Consider the following 24,849-nt stretch of genomic DNA (forward strand, 5'->3'; position numbering starts at 1 on the left):
TGCCAACACGCTCTGGACAACAGTGCTCAAGAGATAACGGCTGATGTCAACCACGTGTGGCCAACGAAATCCAGTAATCCTCCAAACCCATGAAGACTTAGTGAGGCTCTACCACCGGGGACTGAGTAGTCCTGTATTCTTTCCCATAAGCCGGGCCGCTCTCTGTTCAACCCTTCTCCTTACCTTCAGTCCGCAGCGGTAAGCTTCCACTTTATCCAGATCTAGGCAAACAGTCTCCTCTTCAGTAAGCTTGGCTTCGTAAACCTTCAGCATGTCTTCCGTCTGGAGGATGGCCTGCAGGAGCGCTCTCACCACGCACAAGCTGTCGAGTGCCAAAGAGGCAAAAATAAAATTGCCGGCGACATAATTAGACTTGGAAACTCTCTCGGGCTCTCGCCACTCTTCGTAAAAGGGAACAATATGAAAGCAGATAAAAATTTACTCTGCTTATTTTATAAGTTACGGAGCAGTACATTTTTTCCCTCTTTTTTTTTTTCTTTCTTTCTTTTTTTTTTTTTTGCGGTACGTGGGCCTCTCACCATTGTGGCCCCTCCCGCTGCGGAGCACAGGCTCCGGACGCGCAGGCCCAGCGGCCACGGCTCACGGGCCCAGCCGCTCCGCGGCACGCGGGATCCTCCCTGACCGGGACACGAACCCGTGTCCCCTGCATCGGCAGGCGGACTCTCAACCACTGCGCCACCAGGGAAGCCCTCATTTTTTCCCTCTTTCATGACTCAGAACACCATCTTGCATCAATGGAAGAATTCTAAGTTCTGGTCTTTAGAGGACGCCTTGGCTGGAAGAGACAGTGGAGTTCAGAACAATGGGATTGGCACCCTAGGCTGGAGGACCCTCTCTCAAAAGCACAGAAGAATGTGAGTGAGGCTCCAATGAAAAGAGAACCCATAAGGCAAGAGGTCCAGCAACCACCACATAACGCAAATGAAGTCTCAGAAAACGAAGCTTGAGAAAAGCCAAATATCTGAGGTCAGTGTCAGTCGCGTTTACCTATTTAAGTAGCCGTCTGTGACGCCATTGATATTTTCCAGTTTCTGAAACAATCCGAATACCTCATTCTGCAAATAGCAATATTTTTCCGAACCTCTGAAGTTAGCCATCATGTCCTTCAGCTGGTTGAGAACTTGAGCAATTGCTTGAGAATCATTCTGTAAGCCCTGTCCGAAAAGAAGGGAAGCACTTCTGATTTAGCTGTATGCTTCTCACCGTCATTCATGTCCTCAAAAGGCCCACGAAATGTGAACGACTCAAGTGAGAGCTGACCTTTCATGTCCTTTATCAGGGAGGCCTTACCAGCACTGGGTAAATGTGACCCTCTTCCTTAGAATATATACCTCGTAGATTCCAGCGCAGTGCCCGGGCCTGGCTGAGCGGAAGAGATCGCTGAGCTTGACACTGAAACACCTGGGCTGCAGTCCCAGCTCGGCCGATGCCTTGCAGCTCTTACCCCACCCACTACTGTCTACAAGTAAGATCATTCTACCTGTCTAGCCCACATCATAGGTTGTTTCAGGCAGAAGCCAAATTAATGTTTGTGAAAACTTTCGAAATCTACAAAGCACTACATTGCAGAAAAGGAAAAACATTGCCTCCGGACTGAGTGGCCCACAAACTAACAGCGAAGGTGGTTTAATCCCCAGCCTGGTATCTTTCCACAGATTCGGCAGCATGGGAAAGAACAAAGGAACTTGTGCCAGAAGCCTCTTTTCTTGAAAATGAAGTTTTCTTGCCTATAAATATTTAAACCAGGAGGTCTTTTTTTTAACTACTTCACAGTTAAATATAAATATACCTAGAATCAAGCAAAACATTAATGGATACCTACCTTTAGCTCGCTTATTTTCACTGTGATGTGGTGCAAAGACCCTTGATCTGCCAGAAGGATGTTTTTAAGGGTCATTTTGCTCTCACAGAGCTCCATCTGCCTGCGAATCTTCTGGAGCTCCATCAGCAAGCACGTTTCCTGCTTGTCATTTTCTCTGTTGGTTTCAGTTACTTTATTATGGTTGACAGCTTGGCAGGAACCAAGATGAGTGATTTCAGTTGTGGTTACTGTAAAAATGTTAGGACCACAAAAATCAGAGACTTCTTGGCTAGAAGGGCGCAAGGCCTCAAGAAAACATCCACGCTGCATGAAAGTGTCGCTACCTCCTTTGATTTGGTTCTGAAAACCTAGCATCTCAATGACTTTTGATATACGATCTTTCAAAGGAGTGATTCTGCAACTAGTTTTTGGCAAACTACGTACTTTCTTTTGAAAATGGCACGTATGGTGGCTACAAAGAAGGACTGGCTCTAAACCAACCTGTCTGTTGCTGCGGGTAGCCGGGGAGCTGTATGACCAGGGTCTGGTAGTGTTTCTGGGCATCCGTGAACTGGGTCTGTATTTTCCTCTTGTCATCATCTCCAAACATCTCTGAGCCTTGGCTGTCTCTGATAAAGTCTTGGTAGCGTAACTCAAGGTCAGATATTGTCTTCATGTAATCTTCCTGCCGCATCGTTTTCAGCTGGAAATAAACCAGGCGGGGAGTGTTTCTTGGCCCCAGAGCGTGGCCAAGAAAGCTTCCTGGGAAATGCGCTACTACCCTAGTGGCGCTTGAGGCAATGCCCCTCAAAGACCCATTAAGGCAGAAAAGGTCTTTGATGATTTAGAGCTTGCGCCTAAGAACCAAAGCAGTGGGTTGTCAATTTTCTTCTTCCTATGGAATTTTCTTCCTCAAAGGAGATAGGACTCAGAAGCCCCAAATGTCAAGCAGATCACAGCAAAGCTGCTTTGACTGAAAAGAGTTAAAGGGGTAAAGGGAAGCCCCCAACTTACCCATTCCCTGCCCCTCTCCTCCCTGCTGTCCCTGTCATCCCAAAGGACTCCCTCACCTAGATTCTTGGGCCACTACCTGAAAACCACTGATCTAGGGTAACTAATGCTTCCAAGAATTCAACCCCACCTTTTACTTCTGTGCTATCCAGTCAATACCTATGCCCTCACTTTCCATTACATCTAAGGAGAGTGGGACCCTGAGTACCACAGGACCTCATGCCTTTCCCACGGGGACTTCTGGCTTGTCCGGTAACTTTAATTAGTACTTCTGTTTGTCTCTTAACCGGCCGGGTGTGAATCCCTCCCATCCTGTGTTGGACGGACTAGAACCTCTAAGGGAGGCATCAGCTGCACAGCTAGGTTTGCCTGGTAGAAACCGCACGTCAGGGAGCAGCTGGGGGGCCCCTCCAGGCAGCGGGTGGTCCTGAGGACGTACCTTGGCGATGGTCATGGTCTTGATCTTCTCGATGTCGATCATGCAGTAGTGCCAGGACACCAGGCTCTTCATGTTGATGTAGAGCTGGTTCCACAGGGCCAGGATGGCTTCGTAGTACTGCTCGATCCTAGGAGGTGCAGAGGGAAAAAGCACGCTAGCCCGGCTCTCCAAGTTCATCCCAAACGGGAAACCTGGCCACACTCCCCCAATGGCACAGAAAACTCAAAGGAGAACTAACGGAGCAATGGGTGAATGGAGCATTTGCAAAACATTCAACATTTCAATGGATTTAGACTAATACCCCAAAGTACATTCTCCATGACCGACATGGGTTTCGATACACTGGAATCATTTCGGTCAAAACAGGCAGTACAATTTGTGGTTGTTGGGTTGTTTGTCAACAACTTTTTAATGAACAGAGGTCTGGCGCCGTGCAGGCAACAGTGAGAAATGGGTCTCGGGTCACAGAATGCCCTGCTGGAGCTTGGACACGGGCTCACTGGGCTACTCTCACCCCACCCTGAGTGGGCTGAAGACTTCCATCATAAAAGGTTTGGAAAGATGTGCCCTAGACAATCTGTCAAACGAATGCGCCACCTACTGATGGCCAAATACTGATGCCAAGTGCATTTTCTATTTGTGGCTACAGGCCAAACTACTGATGGTCTAAAAGGCAGAAGAATTTCAAAACAACGTCTTCAAAGTGCATGGCCAGAATGAGCTCCTCTACTGTCAGATATTCTTTCTCATCTTCCCAAGATAACCACAGTATCTGCAACAGAAAACCTCAAGACAAGGCAAAGGGACCTTCACTGGGTCCCCCTCTGGGGGGAGGTGACAGCAGTTAAGAAGCGGTACGTCTCGTATCAGCGTCTGCCCTATTTCTCCCCACCCGCCTTCATGTCACGGCCAGAAGGAAGTTCAAGACGTACTTGCTTGAGAGGTCCACGGCCAGAGTGTTGGGTGGAGGGATGATGAGGCCCACGGAGGGCACAAGCATGTCCACGCCCCCCGGGCCAGTCACGTGCCACTTGCTCCGTTCGTTATTGTCCTTCAGGATACACTCGTCTCCTTTGTGGACGATTTTCTGCAAGGCAAGCAGCACCGTGTTTTGGCTTTATCCACGAGCCCACGTTTTCATCTTTTTGCTCAAGAACAGAAGCAGCAGCAGTGATGATGTGCTGTTTCAGCTCTGCTCTTAGTATTTTTTGCCTCCATTGAAGCTGATCTTGACACAACCCAACATGACTGATGCTTTAAATAAGACAGGTGAGCCTACAAGGTGTGTCCGAAGGGAATTAGGTAGAGTGACTTTCCAGGGGACAGCCAGGGGAGTCCCCCGGTGAAGTGAGCCATCCTTCTGTAAAGCAAAAACTCACCCCCTGGCTTTTCTATTTTTGTGAGTTTGTGTTTTATATCATAGATTTCAGTGCATGGGAGTCACTTGTCTCATTCATTTGCTCTTAAAATTGTTAAATAAAAACAAAAAAATTTTGGTATCAGGTCCCCAGAAAAATAACTTCCTAAATTAACTCCAGCATCTAAATAGCTTCTTTTCTAAATTAACTCTATATAGCTTCTTAAAATGGGTATTTAAAGTATGCCAACTATCTTAAATACTAAAATGTAACAAGTTTGATATGGAGGTATCTCAATCTCCCTTTAGATTTCTTACTTCTCTCCACCCAAGTTCTAAAACCATTTCTGCATGGTAGAATAAACTCTATTGTCTTATAATGTCCATCTCACCAACGCATCACATTTTTTATTTCTTAAGTCCTCCATAATTTTTATAAGAAAATAGAGCTGTGGGAATTACATAGATAATGACTAAAACCAAGTCGTCTTCCTATATAAATGTTTGTATTTACCACTGAGCCTACAGAACTGATGTGGCTCATTTAATGCATAAAATCCGCAATGACATTCCCTTTACATGCAGCATAATGGCCACGTTTCTCGATTTTTTTTTTTCAGAAATTTAAAGAGGGATCACAGATGCTAATTGCATATTGGAAGAAAAGAAGGCTTCAGCCTTAAAACAGAATTAGAATAGTTCAAAAATAACTATTGTCCTACTTATTTGCAGCTATCGTGCAACTCCGAACAAAAACCACTGCATTTTTTTCAACAGCTTTTGCCACTTTGTCTACAAAAGAAAGACATTTACTAGGGTGCTCACTGAAACCTAAATTAAATTCTGCCCTGGACAAAAATCCATCCGTAAAGAAAGGGAAAACTCTGGCAGCATTCTGACTAGCCGAGTACACACCTGGTCCTGTTTGTAGTCACAGAGAGCCCTGACGATAATGGGTTTATTGCTTCTGTAGTCCGGGTTCCGAGGTTTCAGCTGTACAATCCTCTTGGACTTGTTTACCAAGTTCTGCACCTGGCGCTTGTTTTCAAGGATTTTCTCCCATTCTTTCTGCAATTGCAAATAAAATCATACTCGAACATAGATACTCTCTGAAAGTGAGATAAGACCTTCAAATGGCATTACTATAGCTGTCATGACATTACAAATTAGATACTGCTGTAGCCGCTTGAGCTGTAACAAACCACCCATTCATCTGTCTGCAGGGGCCACAGGTACCTTTCATAAGAAGCCACTACAGAGGCAACAGAGCCATGAATTAGGTGGGCGGGAAAGAACATCACTTTGCAGAAAGGCTATGCTGACAACATGTGAAGTATGCTTTTCCGAAGGGATTTTCATGTTAAGTCATCAGTGCTCTCTCCGGTTTTGTTCTGAGCACCCGTAACTACTGAAGCAGAAGTAACGTGCCACAGCAGCTGATCGTGCAAAGACATGTATTTTGAGAAATGCCACTGAAAATGAAGGCAACGCTTGCTTGAGCTTTGGGCACTCGTTGCTCTATAGAGCAATACAGATGCAGATAATCTGAATTGAGTCGGTGGGCGCATTTGTTTTATTCCCGGGTAAGGGCCTGGGTCTGAGACAGTACCTCTAGCACCTTGATCTGCTCCAGCAGATGCGGCAGGGGCATGGTCTTGTCACACAGGTACTTCTTCCTGACGGAGTCTTGGAGGCCCTTCAGGTAGGCTTCCGTCGACTGGGCCTCTTCAAAAAACTGTTAAGGATGTGGGTGACCCCGTGTCAATTAAAAGCAACTCAATACGCAGCATCACCTACTATTTCAACTTCAAGGATTATCTTCCCTACGAGTCTATCTGATAGGTGGTTAAAGGAAAGAATTTGAGCAGAAAGTATATTAACTTATCTGAGAGCAAGAGGCTACTTGAATGATTGGTGACCAATCTGTGCTCCTCTAAACTAAAAACCAATAAATAGTTTTCACGCCAGAGTGTGAAGGTTGTTTTCAGTGCTTTTTCAAACACATTCGGAAGAGAAGCTGTGAAGACCCAAAAGACAGTTAAATGATTACTAGGTATAAAAACCTGAAAGTAAGCAGCATTTTCTTTGAGATGAACATCAATGCATTTGGTGATCTGAAGAATCCAGCTCCACTGTGTCTGGAGAGTATCCATATATGCCTGAAACAAGAAAACAGCAGCTGTCTCTCCACCGTTCAGCCACAGAGAGGCATCCATTATTTCATAGATAGGAGAGCCTGAATGAAAACCATGAAGCATTTTTTATCTAATTCCAAATCAAGCAAACTTTTTTCTAAAAATTGAAACCAGAATTTCCCAACAGGGCACTCTTGGTATGGTAGAAATTAAATTTTAAAACCAATTTTGGGAATTCCCTGGTGGTCCAGTGGTTAGGACTCAGCACTTTCACTGCCGTGGCCCCGGGTTCAATCCCTGGTCGGGGAACCAAGATCCTGCTAGCTGGGTGGCCAAAAAAACAGAAAAAACCCAAAAGAACAACTTTAACAAATGGATATAATTAGGAGTATTAGACAAAATCTTCATCCAGATGGCATGGCTACTGACCAATCAAAACAGACCAGTCAGAACAGGGATAGCACTGGGGCATCAAGCCCTGTTCCTGTACCTCTGCTAGATCATGCGGAGGTCCAAGGTGAAACAGAGCAGGACACAATGGTCCTTGCCCCCCATGTCCTCAACCTGCCTTCTGTCTGTGAAAAAACTTTAGCCAAAGAGTAAGTTTAATCAGAGAAGTGAGAAAATGCAGAAACAAAGGAAAACAGTCCAACAAGAGTAAATAACAATAGTTTATTCATTAAACTTAGTCCAGGACCTTTAGTTCCTCCTCAAGGGCTATAGATAATATTCTGAACAATATCCTGCGAGCTGTCTAATAGATACTGAAACCCACACCAGTTGGAAGAAGTGAACTACATGATGACCAGACTGTAGCCATGACATAAGCTGCCACAGTTCTAAGAACCGGCCTCAAAGAAATGGGGACAAACCGATCCTGGAACTAAAGACTAACTGCACTCAAAACAATCAAGATGACGCTGATCAGACCACGGCATGACAAATTTTAAGATGACTGTCAGAGCTGACTGTGCTGTTTCGACAGGTAGCCCCCTACCCGCATCGATAAAAGCTCTTGGCCCCTGATTGTTAAGTGGGGGGAGGTGGCCTTTGGACAGGTTCCCGGCATCCAAAATAAAGGACACTTTCCTTTTCCACCAACCTTGCCTCTTTCTTAGCTTTTTTTTTTTTTTTTTTTTTTTTTGGGGTACGCGGGCCTCTCACTGTTGTGGCCTCTCCCGTTGCGGAGCACAGGCCCAGCCGCTCCGCGGCATGTGGGATCTTCCCAGACCGGGGCACGAACCCGTGTCCCCTGCATCGGCAGGCGGACCCCCAACCACTGCGCCACCAGGGAAGACCTTTTGTTAGCTTTTGAGCAGCAAACAGCTGGACCGCCCCTACTTTCAGTTACAAAGGTACCTGCCATGAAGAGGGCCTGTGGGGGACGAAGGCGGTGATGCTTACCAACTGATACGGAAATATCTGGATTTTTTTAAACAATCAAAATGGTTATACCAGTGCTACCAGCTAATGTCAGCCTTGAGCACAGCCCAGAGATGGCAGTCTAGGGCAGAGGTCAGCAAACTACAGCCCAAGGGCCACATCCGGGCCACCACCTGCATTTATAAATAAAGTTTCACTGGCACACGGCCACAACCGTTCATCTACATGTTGCTATGGTTGCTTTCACACTACAATGGCAGAGTTAATTTCAACAGAGACCAAATGGCCTGCCAGTCTAAAATATTTATTATTTGGTCCTTTCCAGAAAAAGCTTGCCAACCCCCGGTCTAGGGTATTGATAAAATCAACTTGTCACCGCTTTATGCTGGGTCAGAACCACTCATCTGTATAGTCTTATTTTTTGAAAAGGGTCCCCTATTTTCCCCCGATAAGAATATAAATCTCACAAAGCCCACCTCAATTTTGTCTGAAGCTGGATGCTGACTGAGGACAAGTTGGTCACTTTCTTGTTTAAGCTTATTGAGCTCTTTTTCCTTAACTTCCAGCTGACTCATGCGTATCTGCGAATAAAAGAAAAACAAGTCCGGTAGAACAAGTCACCGGCAGCCTTCCATCCCTCCCGCCATTGTTAAAGGAAGTCAAACACAAAACTGCATTTTGGAAATTAACAATGTCAAAGAACTGCATTATGTGTTCCTCCAGAATCTTAGCATTTTTAAGACCAGAAAGGATGTCTGAGATCGTCCAGTAAGCAGCTGAGGCCGGACTGGTGACACGGCTTGTCTGAATTCACCCAGGTGAAGGGACAGAGCTACAACGCACGGCGAGATTTTCTAATTCTCGGTTCTAAGCCACCACACCCTGCGGTACACACACTCGAGGATGTCTGACCGAATCAATCTCACCCCGTCTGCTGCCTTCTGAGATGCCAAACCCTGCACTGCCTCTCTTAGGTCACGGAAGAGCCTTCAGAAAGGAATGGTTTTTCACGACCACCCCACTGAGGCTGCATCACAGGTGGCCGATTAAACGATCACAAGTGCTTTCATCAGCACCGCACGACTCCCGGGGCTTACAGAGAAGGCCTCCTGCTTCTGAGCGATGTCGGTGTTCCTGTCGCTCCAGTCGTACAGCAGTTCCTCCTCTTCACAATCATTGATCCACATGATCTCTCGGGACGTGGCCTGAATGATGTTCTGCAGCTGTCGCAGGTGGTCCATCCTCTCAAAGGATATTTTCTGCACAGGAAGGTCAAAGCAGCGTTAGGACAACAATATGCAAATGAATGATGCTCCCTGCAGATTTCACAGATAAACCCTCGGTGATCCCTTTTACCAACAGAAATCCCAAGAATCGGTCAAATGTTCATCTTTTGCATTCACTGATCAGCTGGTAGGTGAAAAGGACCCACCCAAACTTAGGATGAGTAAGGGGTCAATTTTAGATTCAAAGAAATAGCCTAATCCAGAAGGGTCTTGATTCAGACACTGGTGTTCGGCTTCAATAATTAGTTTTAGATTATATAGAGAAAATAGATTATTAAAAAAGATAAATCAAGCTTTTTCTGCCCTCTCCCACATCCCTAAAATTCAAGGTGCCATCACCTTGGAAAATAGTTGTGTCACCACTAGCCATGTTATTTAAATAGCATCACTGCCAACAAGGAAGTACTGGAAAAGTGAAGACAGGGTGACATAAATAGGCAGAAGAATGGAAATATCTCTTCTTATGAGTCAAGTAATTGATTCAGTTTGTCATAAAATGGTGATGATAGTCTGATAAACCTCTCTCTAAGGAAAACAAGTCTTACTTTTGCTTATACTTCCTAAAAAGGCTACAGTTCACAAGTGGAAAAGCTTTATGGCTTTAACTGCAAGTATTTAACAAGTGCTAATTATGTGACACTTAAACTTGCAAAAACTAAGTACTGTCTTCAGAAAAAAATTCTTTTCAAATTTCCTTCTAAAGGGAACACAGCAGTAGAAATAAAATCAGCATCTATAAGCCCCTTGGTATACTTCCAGGCACTTCCTGGGTCCTTAGGGATAACGCCAAGCAGGTGCTTTATCCCCAGGTCCACATTTATACAACCGAATTGTACTGAACACAGAGCCTTCAGAAATAAGTCGCCTTACCAGCAGGTTTTCATACTCCTCCTCCAACTGGTAGATTGCAGATTTTTCACGCTAGAAGAAGACCAACAGTGAGTAATTATTTAATTCCCCTTGAGGGTTTACATAGAAAGAACAGCCCTTCTAAATCTCCTTCTGTCAAATACATATACTAACTTCAGATTCCCTGGTGGAAAGAAGAATTTGCTCTATGAAATCTTTCACCCACAGGGACCTTTCTCAGTTGATCTGGAGGCAAACCTCACTGGCCTGGTGGTGGCATCTCTAAAAGGAAAGGGCTCATCACTGTCGCTTAAAGAATCACTGTTAAACAAACTTTTAAAAGTTTGAAAATATCATTTAGGACTCCTCAGATCTTAGAGAAAAGAGGGAGAGATCTGATCAGATACTCAGGTAGACAAAAGTAGGCAAAAAAAAAAAAAAGGGGGAAAAAGTGGGGATGAGAAAAGTCAGTGATTTAAATGGCACAAATGAACTTATCAACGAAACTGAAACAGACCCACAGACATAGAGAACAGATTTGTGGTTGCCAAGAGGGAGAGGGGTGGGAGAGGGCTGGAGGGGGAGTTTGGGATTAGCAGACGCAAACTAGTACATACAGCATGGATAAACAAGGTCCTACTATAGAGCACAGGGAACTATATTCAACATCTTGTGATAAACCGTAATGGAAAAGAATATGGAAAAGAATGTATATATATGTGTGTAACTGAGTCACTTTGCTGTACAGCAGAAATTAACCCAACATTGTAAATCAACTATACTTCAATTTTTAAAAAGTCAGTGATTTAAAGTGTAGAGATCGGGTGGCCAGGTACTTAAAATCAGATGAATATTTTAGGCTGTAATCTTGGACCCAGCTTCAAGTCAGTCCTTTCAGCAAAGGAAAAATGTCAGGATGAGACACGATTTCCTTATTAGAAATACAGTTTAATTACCACATAGGAAAGGCTTCACCAAGGACTGCACCAAGGATTCACCAAAATAAAACTAGAGGATTGTCACATTTTCTCTATTTGAAGAGATGGTCTGCTTTGTGCAGAAAAGAACTACCACCCCTTAAAACATGCATTTACCAGTGGCATAAACGAGTGTGTGTGTGTGTGTGTGTTTAGTCCTGGAGGGTTAGCACGATCCCTAGTCGGTCTTTCTGATTCCACATCCCCATTTATGAAATGGGATTTTTAAAAATTTCTAGGGAAGGATAAATTAGCAGTTTGGGATTAACAGATACACATTACTAGATATAAAATAGATAACCAACAAGGACCTACTGTATAGCACAGGGAACTATGCTGAATATTTTGTAACCTATAAGGGAAAAGAATCTGAAAAAGAACAGATATCTATGTATGTATAACCGAATCATTTTGCTGTACACCTGAAACTAAGACAACACTGTAAATCAACTATACTTCAATTAAAAAAAAAATGCCAAGATTAAAAAAAATGTTCCAGTCTGTTGAGGAAGAAATCCCAGACTCATGTTTCAGCCCAAACTGCCTGGGATCAACTAACTACAGCATCCTTCAGTACACTCCTGGAAGACTCTACAAGGAAATGTTCCGAAGTACCAGGTCAGCTTTAATCTTGTCCAGCTGCCAGCGGTAGTCCCCGATGGCGTTGTGGATGGTCCTGTGGCTGCTGATGTGCTGTTCCACCGAGGCCAGGTCCACGCCCCAGGTTATCATGTCCATCTCCGCCTGCCAAGGGAGAGAGAGCGGGCCCTTCAATGTCTGACCCCCCTCACCTACAGCATCATCAGGGGTCGGGTACATACTCAGGGACATACAGAGCTTCCACTGAGATACAACTGAAGCTGTAAACAGTCAATATTTTTGAAATGAAAAATAAATTGTAAAGGCTTGGAATTCCCCAAAAGCTAGCGAGGGCTGCCCAACACAGTAATAAGTTGGGGGTCCCCTCAACTTATGTGTCCCTAGCTCAAGATGGGCTGAGGAGAGATGATTCCAAAATGAGATCCTTAAAACCTAGATCGTGTCCTCTAAAGAAAAAAAAATCTACCTGTGCACATGCAAGTGGCCTGTGTGTATATACAGCTGTGGGTGCACACCTACGTACGATACAATATTATAAGATACTGATAGAAGTTTCAATATTCAGTTATTTTTAAATGTGCATTAATAATAGTTCATTAAGCTTAGTCAGGTACTACTTCCCAAGCTAAACAGTTGACCCAAGAGACGTTTTCATTGTTTATTTCTTTAAATTGTGTTGAGCAATGTGATTTTTGACTCTTTAAATCCAGAATTTAGCATTGCCTTTCGGGATGCAAAACTCCCCCCATGACCCATTTCAAAGAGAAGTTACAATATATACCCAATGCCTTCATTTCAATGAATGTTGGCAATATGAAGATGGTGGATTTATGTTAGCTTTTTAAAAATTAAATCTAACTTTCTAATTTGAGTCTCCACTACTTCAATTTAAGAATGCCACACAGTAAGAATCAAACATATTATTTCACAAGATTCGTACTGTGGCGAGTCTATTGTCTTTCTTTTGCATGAGCTCATGTAAATTTCCAAATCACCTGTGTCATCTCTCGGACATGCTGAGGGCAAACATTCCAGACTGGTATTGCAGCAAGAACATAACTAACACACATTGTTCTAAGCCACACCCATGTTCTGGTGTACTTAGCGAGCCTTCAGAAAGCGCAGCCATCAGACAACTGTAAGTTACCCAGGACTCTGACCTTTCTCTCCCATGGCTTATTTCGACTTTAAAGCAGAAACAAGCGAGTACACTGGGAAATTAATGAGATGACCAGGCTCCCGATCCCACCTCTCATTACCAGCCAGGTGTACAGTATCTGCCCCATCCATCAGCAGAAACACAAATCAGGGAAACACAACCCTGGCCCAGGAGCTGTGTGACTGCATACGGACTGTGCCTCTGGGGACACTTCTCCCTTATCAGCTGGCCCTACAGCTCAGTCCGCTGGGAGTGAGAGGAAGAATGCAGGCTATGCTTAGGGGAAGAAGGGATAAGAGGAACGCCAGAGCAAACAAGCAGCAAGTGATGAAACCACTTTTAATCCCTTTGAAACCCTGGGGGCTACCTGATCTGAAAAGCAGCGGCTCATCAGTTGCATCTGTAAGAGGGGTGCACCCCACCCCCTCTCCCCGACCACCCGCCATGACAGAAAACTGAGTCCACGTGATAATGCCGTTTTCCAAAATTTTTTTTTTTTTTTTTTTTTCAAGGGAAGCCCTTCCAAAATTTTTAAATGCTGAGCTACAAAAGATTCTTACAAAGCTACACCCAACATGAATACAGAAAATGACAAATTATGAGCTGTCATGTTATAGAACTGTCAGAGTGACTAAGAAGAAATGAGGGAATTTGCCATTTCATAAGTAATCTGGTTCAAAGGCTGTTTCACCTAACGTCTGTCACTGGTCACTGACCCTCCCCATGCAGTTCAAGCCCCATGAGCCTGGCCCAGCCTTCTCTGCTGGCTCCATTCCACAGGGACGGGAGTGCCAGCCCTCCCCCACTCCCATCTGAGCGGGGTTTTAGTACAGCTCATGCAGAAAAATTTAGCATTTGGCTTTATGTATCTTGTTTTCTTCAATAATATTCCTTTTCAGGGCTATGCGACATAAGCTTTGAACCTCATTTTCTGGCATGGTGCCAAAACATAGCAAATACTCCAGAAATGTGTGTTCAAAGATTAGAAGGGACTTGGGAAACATGCAAATAGGTTTGTATTCAGGTTTCTGGGATTACAACTGACTCTCTTCCTCTATAAACCCCGCCTTCTTGTAAGTGCTATAAAGTCTTTATAATACGTGGGAGAAAAGGTTAACTGAATGAATGAATGCACACATGCATGTTTAGTTGCATAAGCCCTCACACTTGCCGAAGAACACCTACAAAAATCTTCAAGTGGCTGAGAAACTTCAGAACCACTGCTAAATTGGTCCAACAAGTGATAAAACCACTATCTCCAACAACGACAACTGCATCTCTGTACAACTGATCATTCTAACACGCCCACCTCCTCACGAGAAGGACAGCTCATCAGGATCGAGTTTTCATTACAAAATTCCCATCTACATTCATTACAGCACATAATTACTACATAAAACAACAAAACAATAATTAGCACTGAAACATCCTTTGTAGAAACTCCAGTTCTAGGGAAAGGCTCAGCACCTCTGGTGCCAGTATTTCACTTCTCTCCCACATCAGTGATGTCATGATTGCACAAGACAACTGACACTTCAAAAATATAAGGTTAGGCAACCAACGAGCGCAAACCAGAAGGTCCAGCTCTACTGCGTGTCCAGCTCCTCCAATTTGTTAACATTTTAAATGAACCTCCACAACGTTCCCTTTTTCTCTCTTAAGTACCTCTCATTAACACCTGAAGAGCTCAGCGATGAAGTTTTTTAGCGCATGAACTCCCATAACAGATCTTCCAGCTGTGAACGGTGAGAACTAGATTTTCACCATCTACCAATTCAGTGATACGTGTTAAATATTACCTACGTGATAAAGTACGACTATAAAGCAATGAGGCTGGTTCCCTAAGTCACACGGGGAAGAAAAAAATCCCTGAATTTTCACTTATTTCAAAGTAAAAGAAGATGAGGAAACGCCGAAAACAGCAAGTGGTTGTTGTCAGCTGACGTCCCGACCCCCACCCCGCCAGGTCTGCACACCTGGCCAGGATCTCGGAGAACCAAGCTCCTCCCACCGGAAGCTGCTTACCCTCTGCTGCTGCATCCACCCCAGACACTCGCTGGTGAGGCGCTTGGTGACTTCATCCCACCCGGAGCCACTCTGGCAGGTGTACCCTCCACCTCCCTTGGAGCTGGCCCTTCGGACTCGAGGGACACTGATGGCTTTGTAAAGGGCTCGCATTTGCTCCTGGAGCTGCAGCAGTCTGAAAGGAAAGGAAAACAATCACACCACTGCCGGAAAACAGCCCATGAAACATGTCCTGGCCAAATGGCCTCCTCAGTGTCAGTACAGAGATCACAAATGTTTTACTCATAGATTTTTTTTTTCTTGATCACATGCAAAGCCTTAAATATTCTGATGCTCCAAGCCTGAAGCATCACAGCAAGTGTAACTGCCTTTGCCCAGCCTGGCAGCATCCTGTACCTTCTCACAAGCTCCACCCTGGGAATTTCCTAGGACCATGCGCCCTGGGTAGTGTGATCTCAAAATCAGGCTACACACCTCTGCTTTAAACGGCATTTTCAACTCTGTTGAGTCTCATTTCTGTATGCATTAAACTGAGCTGGACTTAATTTTAGACTCTTCAAAGTCAACTGCTGTGCCAAAGGTCTTTGCTGCCCCCTAAGTGGAAGCACAGTGAACATCTCACAGCAAACTCAACTCTTCAAAAGAAGCACGCCCTCTTGGGCAGGTCTGTTTAGTTCTTCGCATGGCAGCTTTGTGATTCCACAACAGATGAAGGTAGTGGGTTTAGTCAATTTGTATTAGAGACACATTAAGCTGCAAAATACCAAGCAAGGGAGCCCTTTCTGGGGAATATCTGTGCTTTCTTCAGGGAAGACCTGGGTCAGGGGATTGAGTGCAACTCCACGAGGCCTGTGGGCACCACGCTCGCTCTGCGGGCAATACCTTTTCTGATAGACATCACAGGGCTGGCCCATCTGCCGCATCTCTCTAATCAAGCTGTCGGTAATTTCCATCTGATCGTTGGCCTGGGCGAAACACTCATCCAGTTCTCTGCTCTGCGCCAGCTGTATACCATCTCCGTACTTCAGTTCCTACAAGAAAGAAGTCACGTGAAGGAAACACATAATACTGGAGAGAAAAGCTTCATGCGTATTACTAGAAGCAAAAGCTTCTGCTATAAACTTAAATGTTATCAGTCCCCTGCCCCGTTCCACGTAAGTGCAAAAAATCTCTAACTGAAAACTGTCTTATTAATTTCAAATAGGGAGGTAAATTAGGGAGATTCACGAAGCAAAATTTGTAGCCTATATTTTAAATTTTCAGACGCCTTTAAAAGCATATTCACAGAGTGCTGACCTTTCCCTTGCTTCAGTGTTAAATGCCTATCTTTCTTATTTTCACAGGACACTCATCTAACTGTTATTTCACTGTGATAAGAACACTGTACCAGATGAGGTCTTTTTTTTTTTTTTCTGGTACGCGAGCCTCTCACCGCTGTGGCCTCTCCCACTGCGGAGCGCAGGCTCCGGACATGCAGGCTCAGAGGCCATGGCTCACGGGCCCAGCTGCTCCGCAGCATGTGGGATCCTCCTGGACCGGGGCATGAACCCGCGTCCCCTGCATCGGCAGGTGGACCCTCCACCACTGCGCCACCAGGGAAGCCCCCAGATGAGGTCTTTTTTACACACAAACTGAGCTCTTCCTGCAACTTGTGGGAGATAACTTTTTGGTTCTTAAAAAGAAAGCTGTCTAGTTGATTGTATTGAGCCAATCAATTTCCTGGTTTTGAGGATGGGTGATACTTAGTGAGATGGCCACCTTTGGGGGGAGCTGGGTGATGGATACTCGGAAAATATCATGGGTCTCATGCCTTCTAGGCCTGTTTCAATAAGATCCTAAGTTATCTCTGTAACATCAAGAAATACTGTGAGGCTTTCACGAATGTTACCATTTCCCCTCAATTTTCAGTTGCTTATTTATCCATATTTTGTACTGTTTCTCATGTAGAATTGTTCTCACAAGATGGTAAATTTTCCTGAAAAAAGACATTAAATTGATGGTGTACATCACAACCCATGACAATCCAGTGACAGAAACATGTGAGGTTGCACCTCTAGGAAAAGAAAGCCTTACAAAATCAGAGAAATGACAACAGGTTGTTGCAATTCCCAAAGGGAGTTAATCCGTAGTATAACTATTTGTTGGGAAGAAAACTGGTTCCCATTGTTAAGCCAACACTGCAAGTAAGTTAGGAAGATAGACATCCCGCTCTTGTCTGTTTTGATAAAAAGCATCTCTGAACACTAGGAGGGCGGGGAGAGAATGCACAGGTCAGCGCTATGAGTCTAAGTTAACCAGGAGCAAAACCAGGTACAAAACCAGGTGTGGACAGTCCTTCAGGAGAAAAAGAAAGCTCACCGGCTGCACGATCAGCTCGGCCCGCATCAAACAATCCGAGCAGTTCTGCAGAAGCTCCTGGATGGTGTTCTGGTTCTGCCTGGACATCGTTCCGGTTTGACTGATGAGCAGACACACAGAAAGAAAATATGAAAAATTTTTTTCAATTTTGAACTCATTTTAAACTTTCAAAAAAGCTGCAAAAAACAAGACAAAAACACTTCTGTAGGCCCTTCACCCGGACCGCCCAATGGTTCACACTGGTCACGTCTCTGTGTTCCCCTCCCCCCTGTATGTGTGTATATCTATTTATAGTATATATACATTTTTCTGAACCACTTGAGAACAATCACACTTCTTTATCCCAAAATATTCCAGCATGTATTTCCTAAGAACAAAGCCATTCCATTATATAACCACAGTACAATTTCCAAAAGCAAGACATTTAAAAATGATGGAATATGATTTTCTAATCTACAGAACTTTTTCAAATTGTACTAACCTTCACACCAAGTTTTGGGGTGTTTTTTTATGGTTTTTTTCTGGTGTAAAATCGAATCCAGAAATATTCTTTTGAGTTGTGAAAACACATTTCCAGCATCTTCTCTGTCACCCCTCTCCCTTCATCCCACATCAATGCCATCACCAGTCCTGGGAAAGGTGGCATCAGACCCAGAGCTGCAGGGTTTCATTGACCAGTCTGGCTGAGGACAATGGTAGGAGACGAAAGAAAAGCTTATTCTGCAAAAATATTTTCTGCAACCAGAAAAAGCTGATAATGGTAAAGGAAGGATGGGGTAAGGAAAGTGCTGGGAAATTTAAATATCTTTAATGCAAAAAGAAGCCACTTTTCCTTTCAGGACGACCCCAGAATATTATCCTGTACAATAATGCTCATCCACATGCATATATCCAATGTAGCACTATTCTGGAAGACAGGTAGCAGAAACCTTACAACGACCGTGGTGTTTAAGAAGAATGTTGTAGATATTCTACGTTTTAAAGAAAGAGATTATAGAAATTCAGTTTGCTCCAGATACAAGTAAAAAGAGTAATCTATCATAAAACAAGTCTTACTTTTTAATTTGCCAGGATACATTATGCTACAGCACAGCCTGCTACGGCTTAGTTTAAGAGAGATTTAAAGCACATTAAATTATTAACGTTCAGGAAAGGCCTTATGAATGTCCTACAAGAAAGCTGAGTTCCTCCAGGGCTTCTGAGCTACCAGCCAGGCTGGCTTGAGCTTTCAGATAAAACAGACACCTGTTCAATGTACTGAACTTTCTTTTATGTGTGTCTGTGTCGGGAAGGGTGTCTGTGTGCGTTTTAAAGAAAGAATTTCTGGACTTCCCTGGTGGCGCAGTGGTTAAGAATCTGCCTGCCAATGCAGGGGACACGGGTTCGAGCCCTGGTCCAGGAAGATTCCACATGCGGCGGAGCAACTAAACCCGTGCACCACAACTACCGAGCCTGTGCTCTAGAGCCCACGAGCCGCAACTACTGAGCCCGTGCTCCGCAACTAGAGAAAGCCCACGTGCAGCAACGAAGACCCAAAGCAGCCAAAAATAAATACATTTTTTTTTCTAATTTTTATTTTATTTATTTATTTGCGCCAGGTCTTAGTTGCGGCATGCTTGTGGGATCTAGTTCCCTGACCAGGGATCGAACCCAGGCCTCCTGCATTGGGAGCTCAGAGTCTTAAGCCCTGTGCCACCAGGGAAGTCCCAATAAATAAATTTTTTAAATAAATAAATAATGAAGAAAGAATTTCACTGTTTAAAAAAAACGTTTGAAAAGCACAGGCTGTACTAGGCAGAGATAGGGTAAAGTCACAAGAATGTAGGAAACTTCTCCCACCGCCCCTTGATTCTGCCTCATTTCACATCGGACAGGCGCTTTCTCTCTCTGCCGGCCAGGCTTCCCTGCAAGCCAGCCCTGGCTGAAAGTATGTGGGTGAGAAACCAGCTCTCCTGGGAACCAGTGCCAGATGAGGCCGCAGCTCCTCCAGGCAGGCCCTGGCACTGCCCACCCATCAACACCAGGGCACCGCACCACACCCCCTCCCCCGCATGAATGCTGCCCTTCTCTGCCTGCCACTCAGAATCAGACAGGAAACCTGGCACACTTCTCGGATTGCTGAGATGTTAACAGGACTCCATCCGTTGTCAAAACTTGTGCAAAATTCCACTTGACTTAGAACACTTTCCAAAATGCACCCATTATAACAGGGAGGAAAGAAATTCAAGAGACAAAGGGAAAAAAAGAAAAAAGAGAGACAAAGGGAGAAATACAGAAACATCACTGAGAAGTCTAGGATGGGTAAGTAATTAGGGAGGTCCTGTGTAATTAGATTTGTTTTCTTTAATGAAGGGGCATGAGAGGCCCTTTCTTCTGAAACATTTAGTAATTCTGGTCAGCAGTTGGGTTCAGAGGGTGATTCCCACAGAGAATGCCAGTCCCTTGCATACAAAGGAAAGGGCTCTCTCTTAGCACAGTGGAAAGTCAAGAGTTTCTGAAATGATTTAATAACGTGTGCTACTGTAAAAACTAACACAGTGAGTGCTAAGACAGAGGGAGATGGGGAAACTGGGTGAGGTGTATGAGAACTCCCTCTATCTCTGCAGCTTTTCTATAATCCTAAAATTATTCCAGGATAAAAATGTACAAAAAATAAAAAAGAAGCAGAGAGGCCAAACTCACTTGTGAATGGAAGTTCCAAAGTGTATATACAAGTCTTTTAAAAATGAATTTATGACACTAAATTCATTTGCCAACAAAATATGAAACTCTTCAGCTCTTTTTACCCAACTACTAGAGTAGTTAGTTACATGACACTTAGAAATGAACTAAGGAAAAAGAGGTGAGGCAACTAAACACTGGCTTAAAATATTGGTGGACTTGCACTTAAAAAACAGAGAGGTCAAAACAAAACAAAACAAAACAAAACAAAACACCAAAACGGTAACTTCATATGCTGTTAACGATACTGAAAAGAATTACTCATGCTTCACCAACAGGCCTGCCTATGTTCACCATACACGCCCTTGATAGCCACTAAAACCCTATGTGTTTGCCTTGGCATTTTAGGAATAGATTAACAACCGTCTGCACAAAAATCTAATCTTTCTAAAAGTAAAAAGAAAGAAAAGCTAAAGTGTTAGAACAATGTAATGAAGAATCTTTGGTATTGTGATTTGTCTGTAGGAAAGTATGATCTAATTAACCAAATTTCCTTAGGCACAACTTTTCAAGACTGTGTCTGGTCCTTAAAGCAAGATCTACATATCCCGTTTGTCATCTGTAAGCACCTCACTTCAGTCTGAACATCCTTGGGAAACAGACCATCAAATCGAGCATGTGAAAGGACAACTCAGGCCCCTGAGGTTTACTGATGAGAAAAGAGAATCCACCTTCACATTTCAGCTTGCTTGTCCCCTCCCAGTGAAGGATGCACACAGAAATGACTGTACTTAAATCAAGAAGGAAGTGTCCATGGAGAGGATTTCGACTCAGTAGACACTCAGATGCTGTGCAGGGCTGGACCGTTCAGCAGGAGAGCCAGGAGAGCATGCCTCAGGGAACACGGGCATTTTGTGTGTCATTCAGAACTTTTTAAGTCAAAAATCATATTTTTTCACATAATTTTTGGTCTTTTGTCTTTTACCTCAGAAATATTCTAGATCTCAGTTTTCTCATCTTTGGGGCTAGGTGCTATCTAAGATTTCCTTGGCTCCTTTGATCTGTAACTTTATTTTATGAGACCACCAAACTCACTCCTCCTACTGAAAATAATCTAAAAGTCTATGTTCTGTGTAAAGGTAGTGAAGTTTCCTCTTCATACTGTGCCATTTGGGAAAATGCAAAATTCCATCATATAGGAAGAAATCATTTTAAAATAAATACTTATTTAACAAGCGTATAAGGACTGTAAAAATCCCTAGCCTCAAAGAAATTTTCATCACTGGGACGTATTGGTATTAGGGGTGCAGAGATTTTAAACCATGTTAGGAATTGAACTAACGAGGTCAGCGTTCAATTTTTAAGTCCCATTTCCGTGTCATGGAAGATGAAAGAAGTCATGAAAAAAAAGAAGAAGAAAGAAAGAAAAGAAAGTTCATTTGGGTCAAATCAATCAAAAAATATTGACTTCTAAACTAAAATTAATAGCTGGCCTTGAAAAAATAACATTTGTCCTTAAAAGTCTTGAACTTTTCTGAAATCTTCTCTTATTTTCAAACTTACAAAGACAAATTATTCGTACAACAAAGAACCTGCCTACACTTTTTTTGAAAATTCATTCTAGAACTTGTTTAAACAAGTAAGGGTTCCAACAGTTTACATAAAGATCCCTTCATCAGAGGTTAAAAGGAAAACATGGTCTGGGCCACATGAATGTGTGAACAGTATTAAAGAGCTTTCGATGTTTTATTTTACTACCTCCAAATAACGTCTTTTCTTAAAAAAATAAGACCCCAAAATTAACTGTGAAGCCACTAGTGTCACACTTTTCCCAAGAATACTATAGACAAAAATACAAGACAAATACTTTGAAGAGAGTCTTGAAGCATTACAAGATATTTTTTAATAGTTACTCTCCTTGCTTTATAAAAGTCATTTTACAATCATCTATTCTGTTCATTAGACACTTGGCCGGTGCCACGTAACTCTGGATTTCTTTTTGTATGTACACGGGGTTGGCCAAAAAGTTCGTAAGAGTCTATGGAAAAACCAGAAGGAACTTTTTGGCCAACCCAATACTTTCTCTCCCATTGGGTTCCTTCTTTCCTTCCTTCCTCTTTCCTTTGACCCTTCTCTCTCTCTCTCTCCCACTCTCTCTCTCTTCTATTGGTTCATTCCATCAACATAAGGTCCTGGATGTGTGCCGGAAATTATGTCTCACGTGTATTCGGATTCATGGAATATGATAATTATGTAATGCATTAATATTGATCTAAAACCTATCTGCTGAGCTCCTTACAATGTCTAAAACATGTTCCATACGTTATTTTGAGTTTCTTTAAAAGATCTTAAGTAAAAAGAAAAACATCCATGGAGTTTGTAAAAAAAAAAAAAAATTTACATCTTCATTTAAGGACAATACCCTACCTCCAAGACTCACTAAACACATAAGTGGAAATGTCACATATCAGAAGTTACACACCAAGTGCTTCCGCCTCCATAGAGTTTTCCTGGCACATCTCTGCCCTCCTTCTGCACGAATTATTTACACACCTGTCTGCCCACACCTGGAGAGCAAAGTCTCACACCTTAGTCACTTTCGGCTCCTACGTGCACCTAACAGCACAGTTCCTCACCCAGAAGGTCCTTAACGTATGTTTGTTTGGTTTAGGAAAGTAGAAGAAAAACAAAGGCAAATCGAAGACTGATACGAAGATATTACTACTCATTACCCTGATTTCCAAAGCTCAATGAGGTAGCGCATCTACTGCACCCCAATTCCCCACCAATAGTGGAAAAAAAAAGGGGGGGCTTCCCTGGTGGCGCAGTGGTTGAGAGTCCGCCTGCCGATGCAGGGGACACGGGTTCATGCCCCGGCCCGGGAGGATACCACATGCCGCGGAGCGGCTGGGCCCGTGAGCCATGGCCGCTGAGCCTGCGCGTCCGGAGCCTGTGCTCCGCAGGCGGAGGGGCCACAGCAGTGAGAGGCCCGCGTACCGCCAAAAAAAAAAAAAAAAGGTTTTCTCTATCAATTTTAGGAAGAAGGCCTCCTCTGGACCCTCATCTTGTCCTCACCCAGGAGCTTTGGAAGCGGTACTCTAATAAAAGTTCCACTGCCTTTCCATGTTTGCTATTTTCACAGTTTTTGGTGGCTTGGGTGGGGGCCGGGGAGGGCAACCTGATCACAGATCATTAACTTCATAAAGAGTTCGGGGTCCACCCCGTTCTCAGCCACTTCCGGCTGGACAGCCTGTGACTCGGAGCAAGTTAGTAGACTCGCGGGGCCTAGGGTTTCTGCAGGAACACAGTCACCTCTCGGGGCTGGCCTGATGTTGAGAGAAGCAGCCAGTGAGGTCTGTATAAAGCCCGGCAGAAACTAAATCCTCGCTGCGAGATCGTTCGTACAGGGGAAGCTGCTGTTGTGACATGATTCTTAGATTTTGCTTTTATTTTTCATTTTGTGTTTTTTGCCCCAGTTCATGATTTTGCAGTTCACCCAGTTCACAATTTTAAGGATATCCTGCAAGCACACTGGAGGTGGAGTGAGAAGCGAAAAAAAGGAAAGAAGAAGAAATGATGATTGGGTATTAAGTGTGAGGCATTTGAGACTTTCTCAGGTAATTTTTAATTCCTAAAATTATCTACGAGACCTAAAAAAAGGTTTGAGACAATTCAAAGACAGAGATACATTTTAACTGCGTGAAAGACGTCTTTTGAAGGGATAAGAGAATTCAGAAAAAGATGCTTTCCTTTCCTTTCTTAAATGGGGATGAATATTTGACCCTTACAAATTCAAGGCCAAAACAGGGACTTCTGTTTTGAATTCCTTCCCTATGTGAAAACTTACATTCATTCTGATGCCTAAAAAAAATCGTTTACAAGTTATCTGGTTATCCACCAAGAGGCCAACTCCTTTTTAATTTTTTTCAGGTACCTTACGAAGCAAGGGATATTACGTTTGCATGTCACACATTTGAATTCCAGGCAATAAAACTCAGACCTATGGCCTGCAGCCTCTCACTCTGGTGTCCTCATTTTCATGAAATGTAGATTTCACATTCCTGAGGTCTCTGAAGGTCCTGGACCCTCCCAGCCCAAGGTGCTGGTGATAAGGTGCACGTGATGGGGCTGCCCTGGCATTTTATGGCATGCTGAGGCTTGGGGTCCGTGGGGCAGTGGCTTCAACATCAGAACCACCCCTGCCCATTTTCCCAGGAGGGCCAGAGGGAGACGGAGAAAAAGCAAAGGGCGGGGCGGCAGGGCCCCAGGCACCAAGGCCTCGGGACTGAGGCACTTCTTCCAGAACCTTTGAAAAGTCTGGAAAGACTGGCTGGCTGAGGGCTGAGTTAAGACTCCCCAAGGCACACCCAAGCCCTCCTCGGCTCCACCCGAAGATGTCAGCGTGGAGGCATCAGCACTTCTTTGTCTTTCCCAAGACATTTCAGGCACCTGGACAACAATGAAATGACGCCCATGTTTACAGAAAAGATTAACTACTTGCTGGAAGCTGCTCTGTAGATGTGCCTGACATTCAGTGGGCTTAACGCAGCATCCCACTGTGCTTCATTCCTCAGCAGATGGAAACTCTACGGGAGTGTGAATGCAAGAACACAATGGCTATGAAATATTTCCCAGGAATGCACCAATTTAAAACGAAGTAAAAACTCCTATTGGATAGAAGAGTTTACAAGAAGAGGTGAATTCTAATAACTAAAGTTAGATCTTTTCTTGCACCATCGTGGTATACTGGATTCAAATGCAGCTCAATTACTAACTTAGCTGCTTGA

The 24,849-nt window shown here is 43.8% G+C and overlaps 1 protein-coding gene across 2 annotated transcripts in view; it reads right to left on the bottom strand.

The window, feature by feature from the left end:
* DSP (desmoplakin) overlaps window positions 1-24,849 on the bottom strand; it is a 41,972-nt gene that overhangs the window by 12,252 nt on the left and 4,871 nt on the right. For both annotated transcript variants that reach the window (XM_024738850.1, XM_024738857.1), the window contains exons 2-17: window positions 17,402-17,501; window positions 15,926-16,074; window positions 15,044-15,218; window positions 11,875-12,003; window positions 10,304-10,354; window positions 9,245-9,406; window positions 8,624-8,728; window positions 6,693-6,788; window positions 6,239-6,364; window positions 5,545-5,697; window positions 4,205-4,359; window positions 3,273-3,399; window positions 2,324-2,525; window positions 1,844-2,070; window positions 1,009-1,175; window positions 184-322 (exon numbers count right to left, since the gene is read on the bottom strand). In XM_024738850.1, coding sequence (XP_024594618.1) covers window positions 184-322; window positions 1,009-1,175; window positions 1,844-2,070; window positions 2,324-2,525; window positions 3,273-3,399; window positions 4,205-4,359; window positions 5,545-5,697; window positions 6,239-6,364; window positions 6,693-6,788; window positions 8,624-8,728; window positions 9,245-9,406; window positions 10,304-10,354; window positions 11,875-12,003; window positions 15,044-15,218; window positions 15,926-16,074; window positions 17,402-17,501 — 2,263 coding nt within the window. The remainder of the gene's footprint in view (window positions 1-183; window positions 323-1,008; window positions 1,176-1,843; window positions 2,071-2,323; window positions 2,526-3,272; window positions 3,400-4,204; window positions 4,360-5,544; window positions 5,698-6,238; window positions 6,365-6,692; window positions 6,789-8,623; window positions 8,729-9,244; window positions 9,407-10,303; window positions 10,355-11,874; window positions 12,004-15,043; window positions 15,219-15,925; window positions 16,075-17,401; window positions 17,502-24,849) is intronic.

Source organism: Neophocaena asiaeorientalis, unplaced genomic scaffold, assembly GCF_003031525.2.
Source record: "Neophocaena asiaeorientalis asiaeorientalis breed wild unplaced genomic scaffold, Neophocaena_asiaeorientalis_V1.1 scaffold307, whole genome shotgun sequence".
Taxonomy (NCBI): Eukaryota; Metazoa; Chordata; class Mammalia; order Artiodactyla; family Phocoenidae; genus Neophocaena; species Neophocaena asiaeorientalis.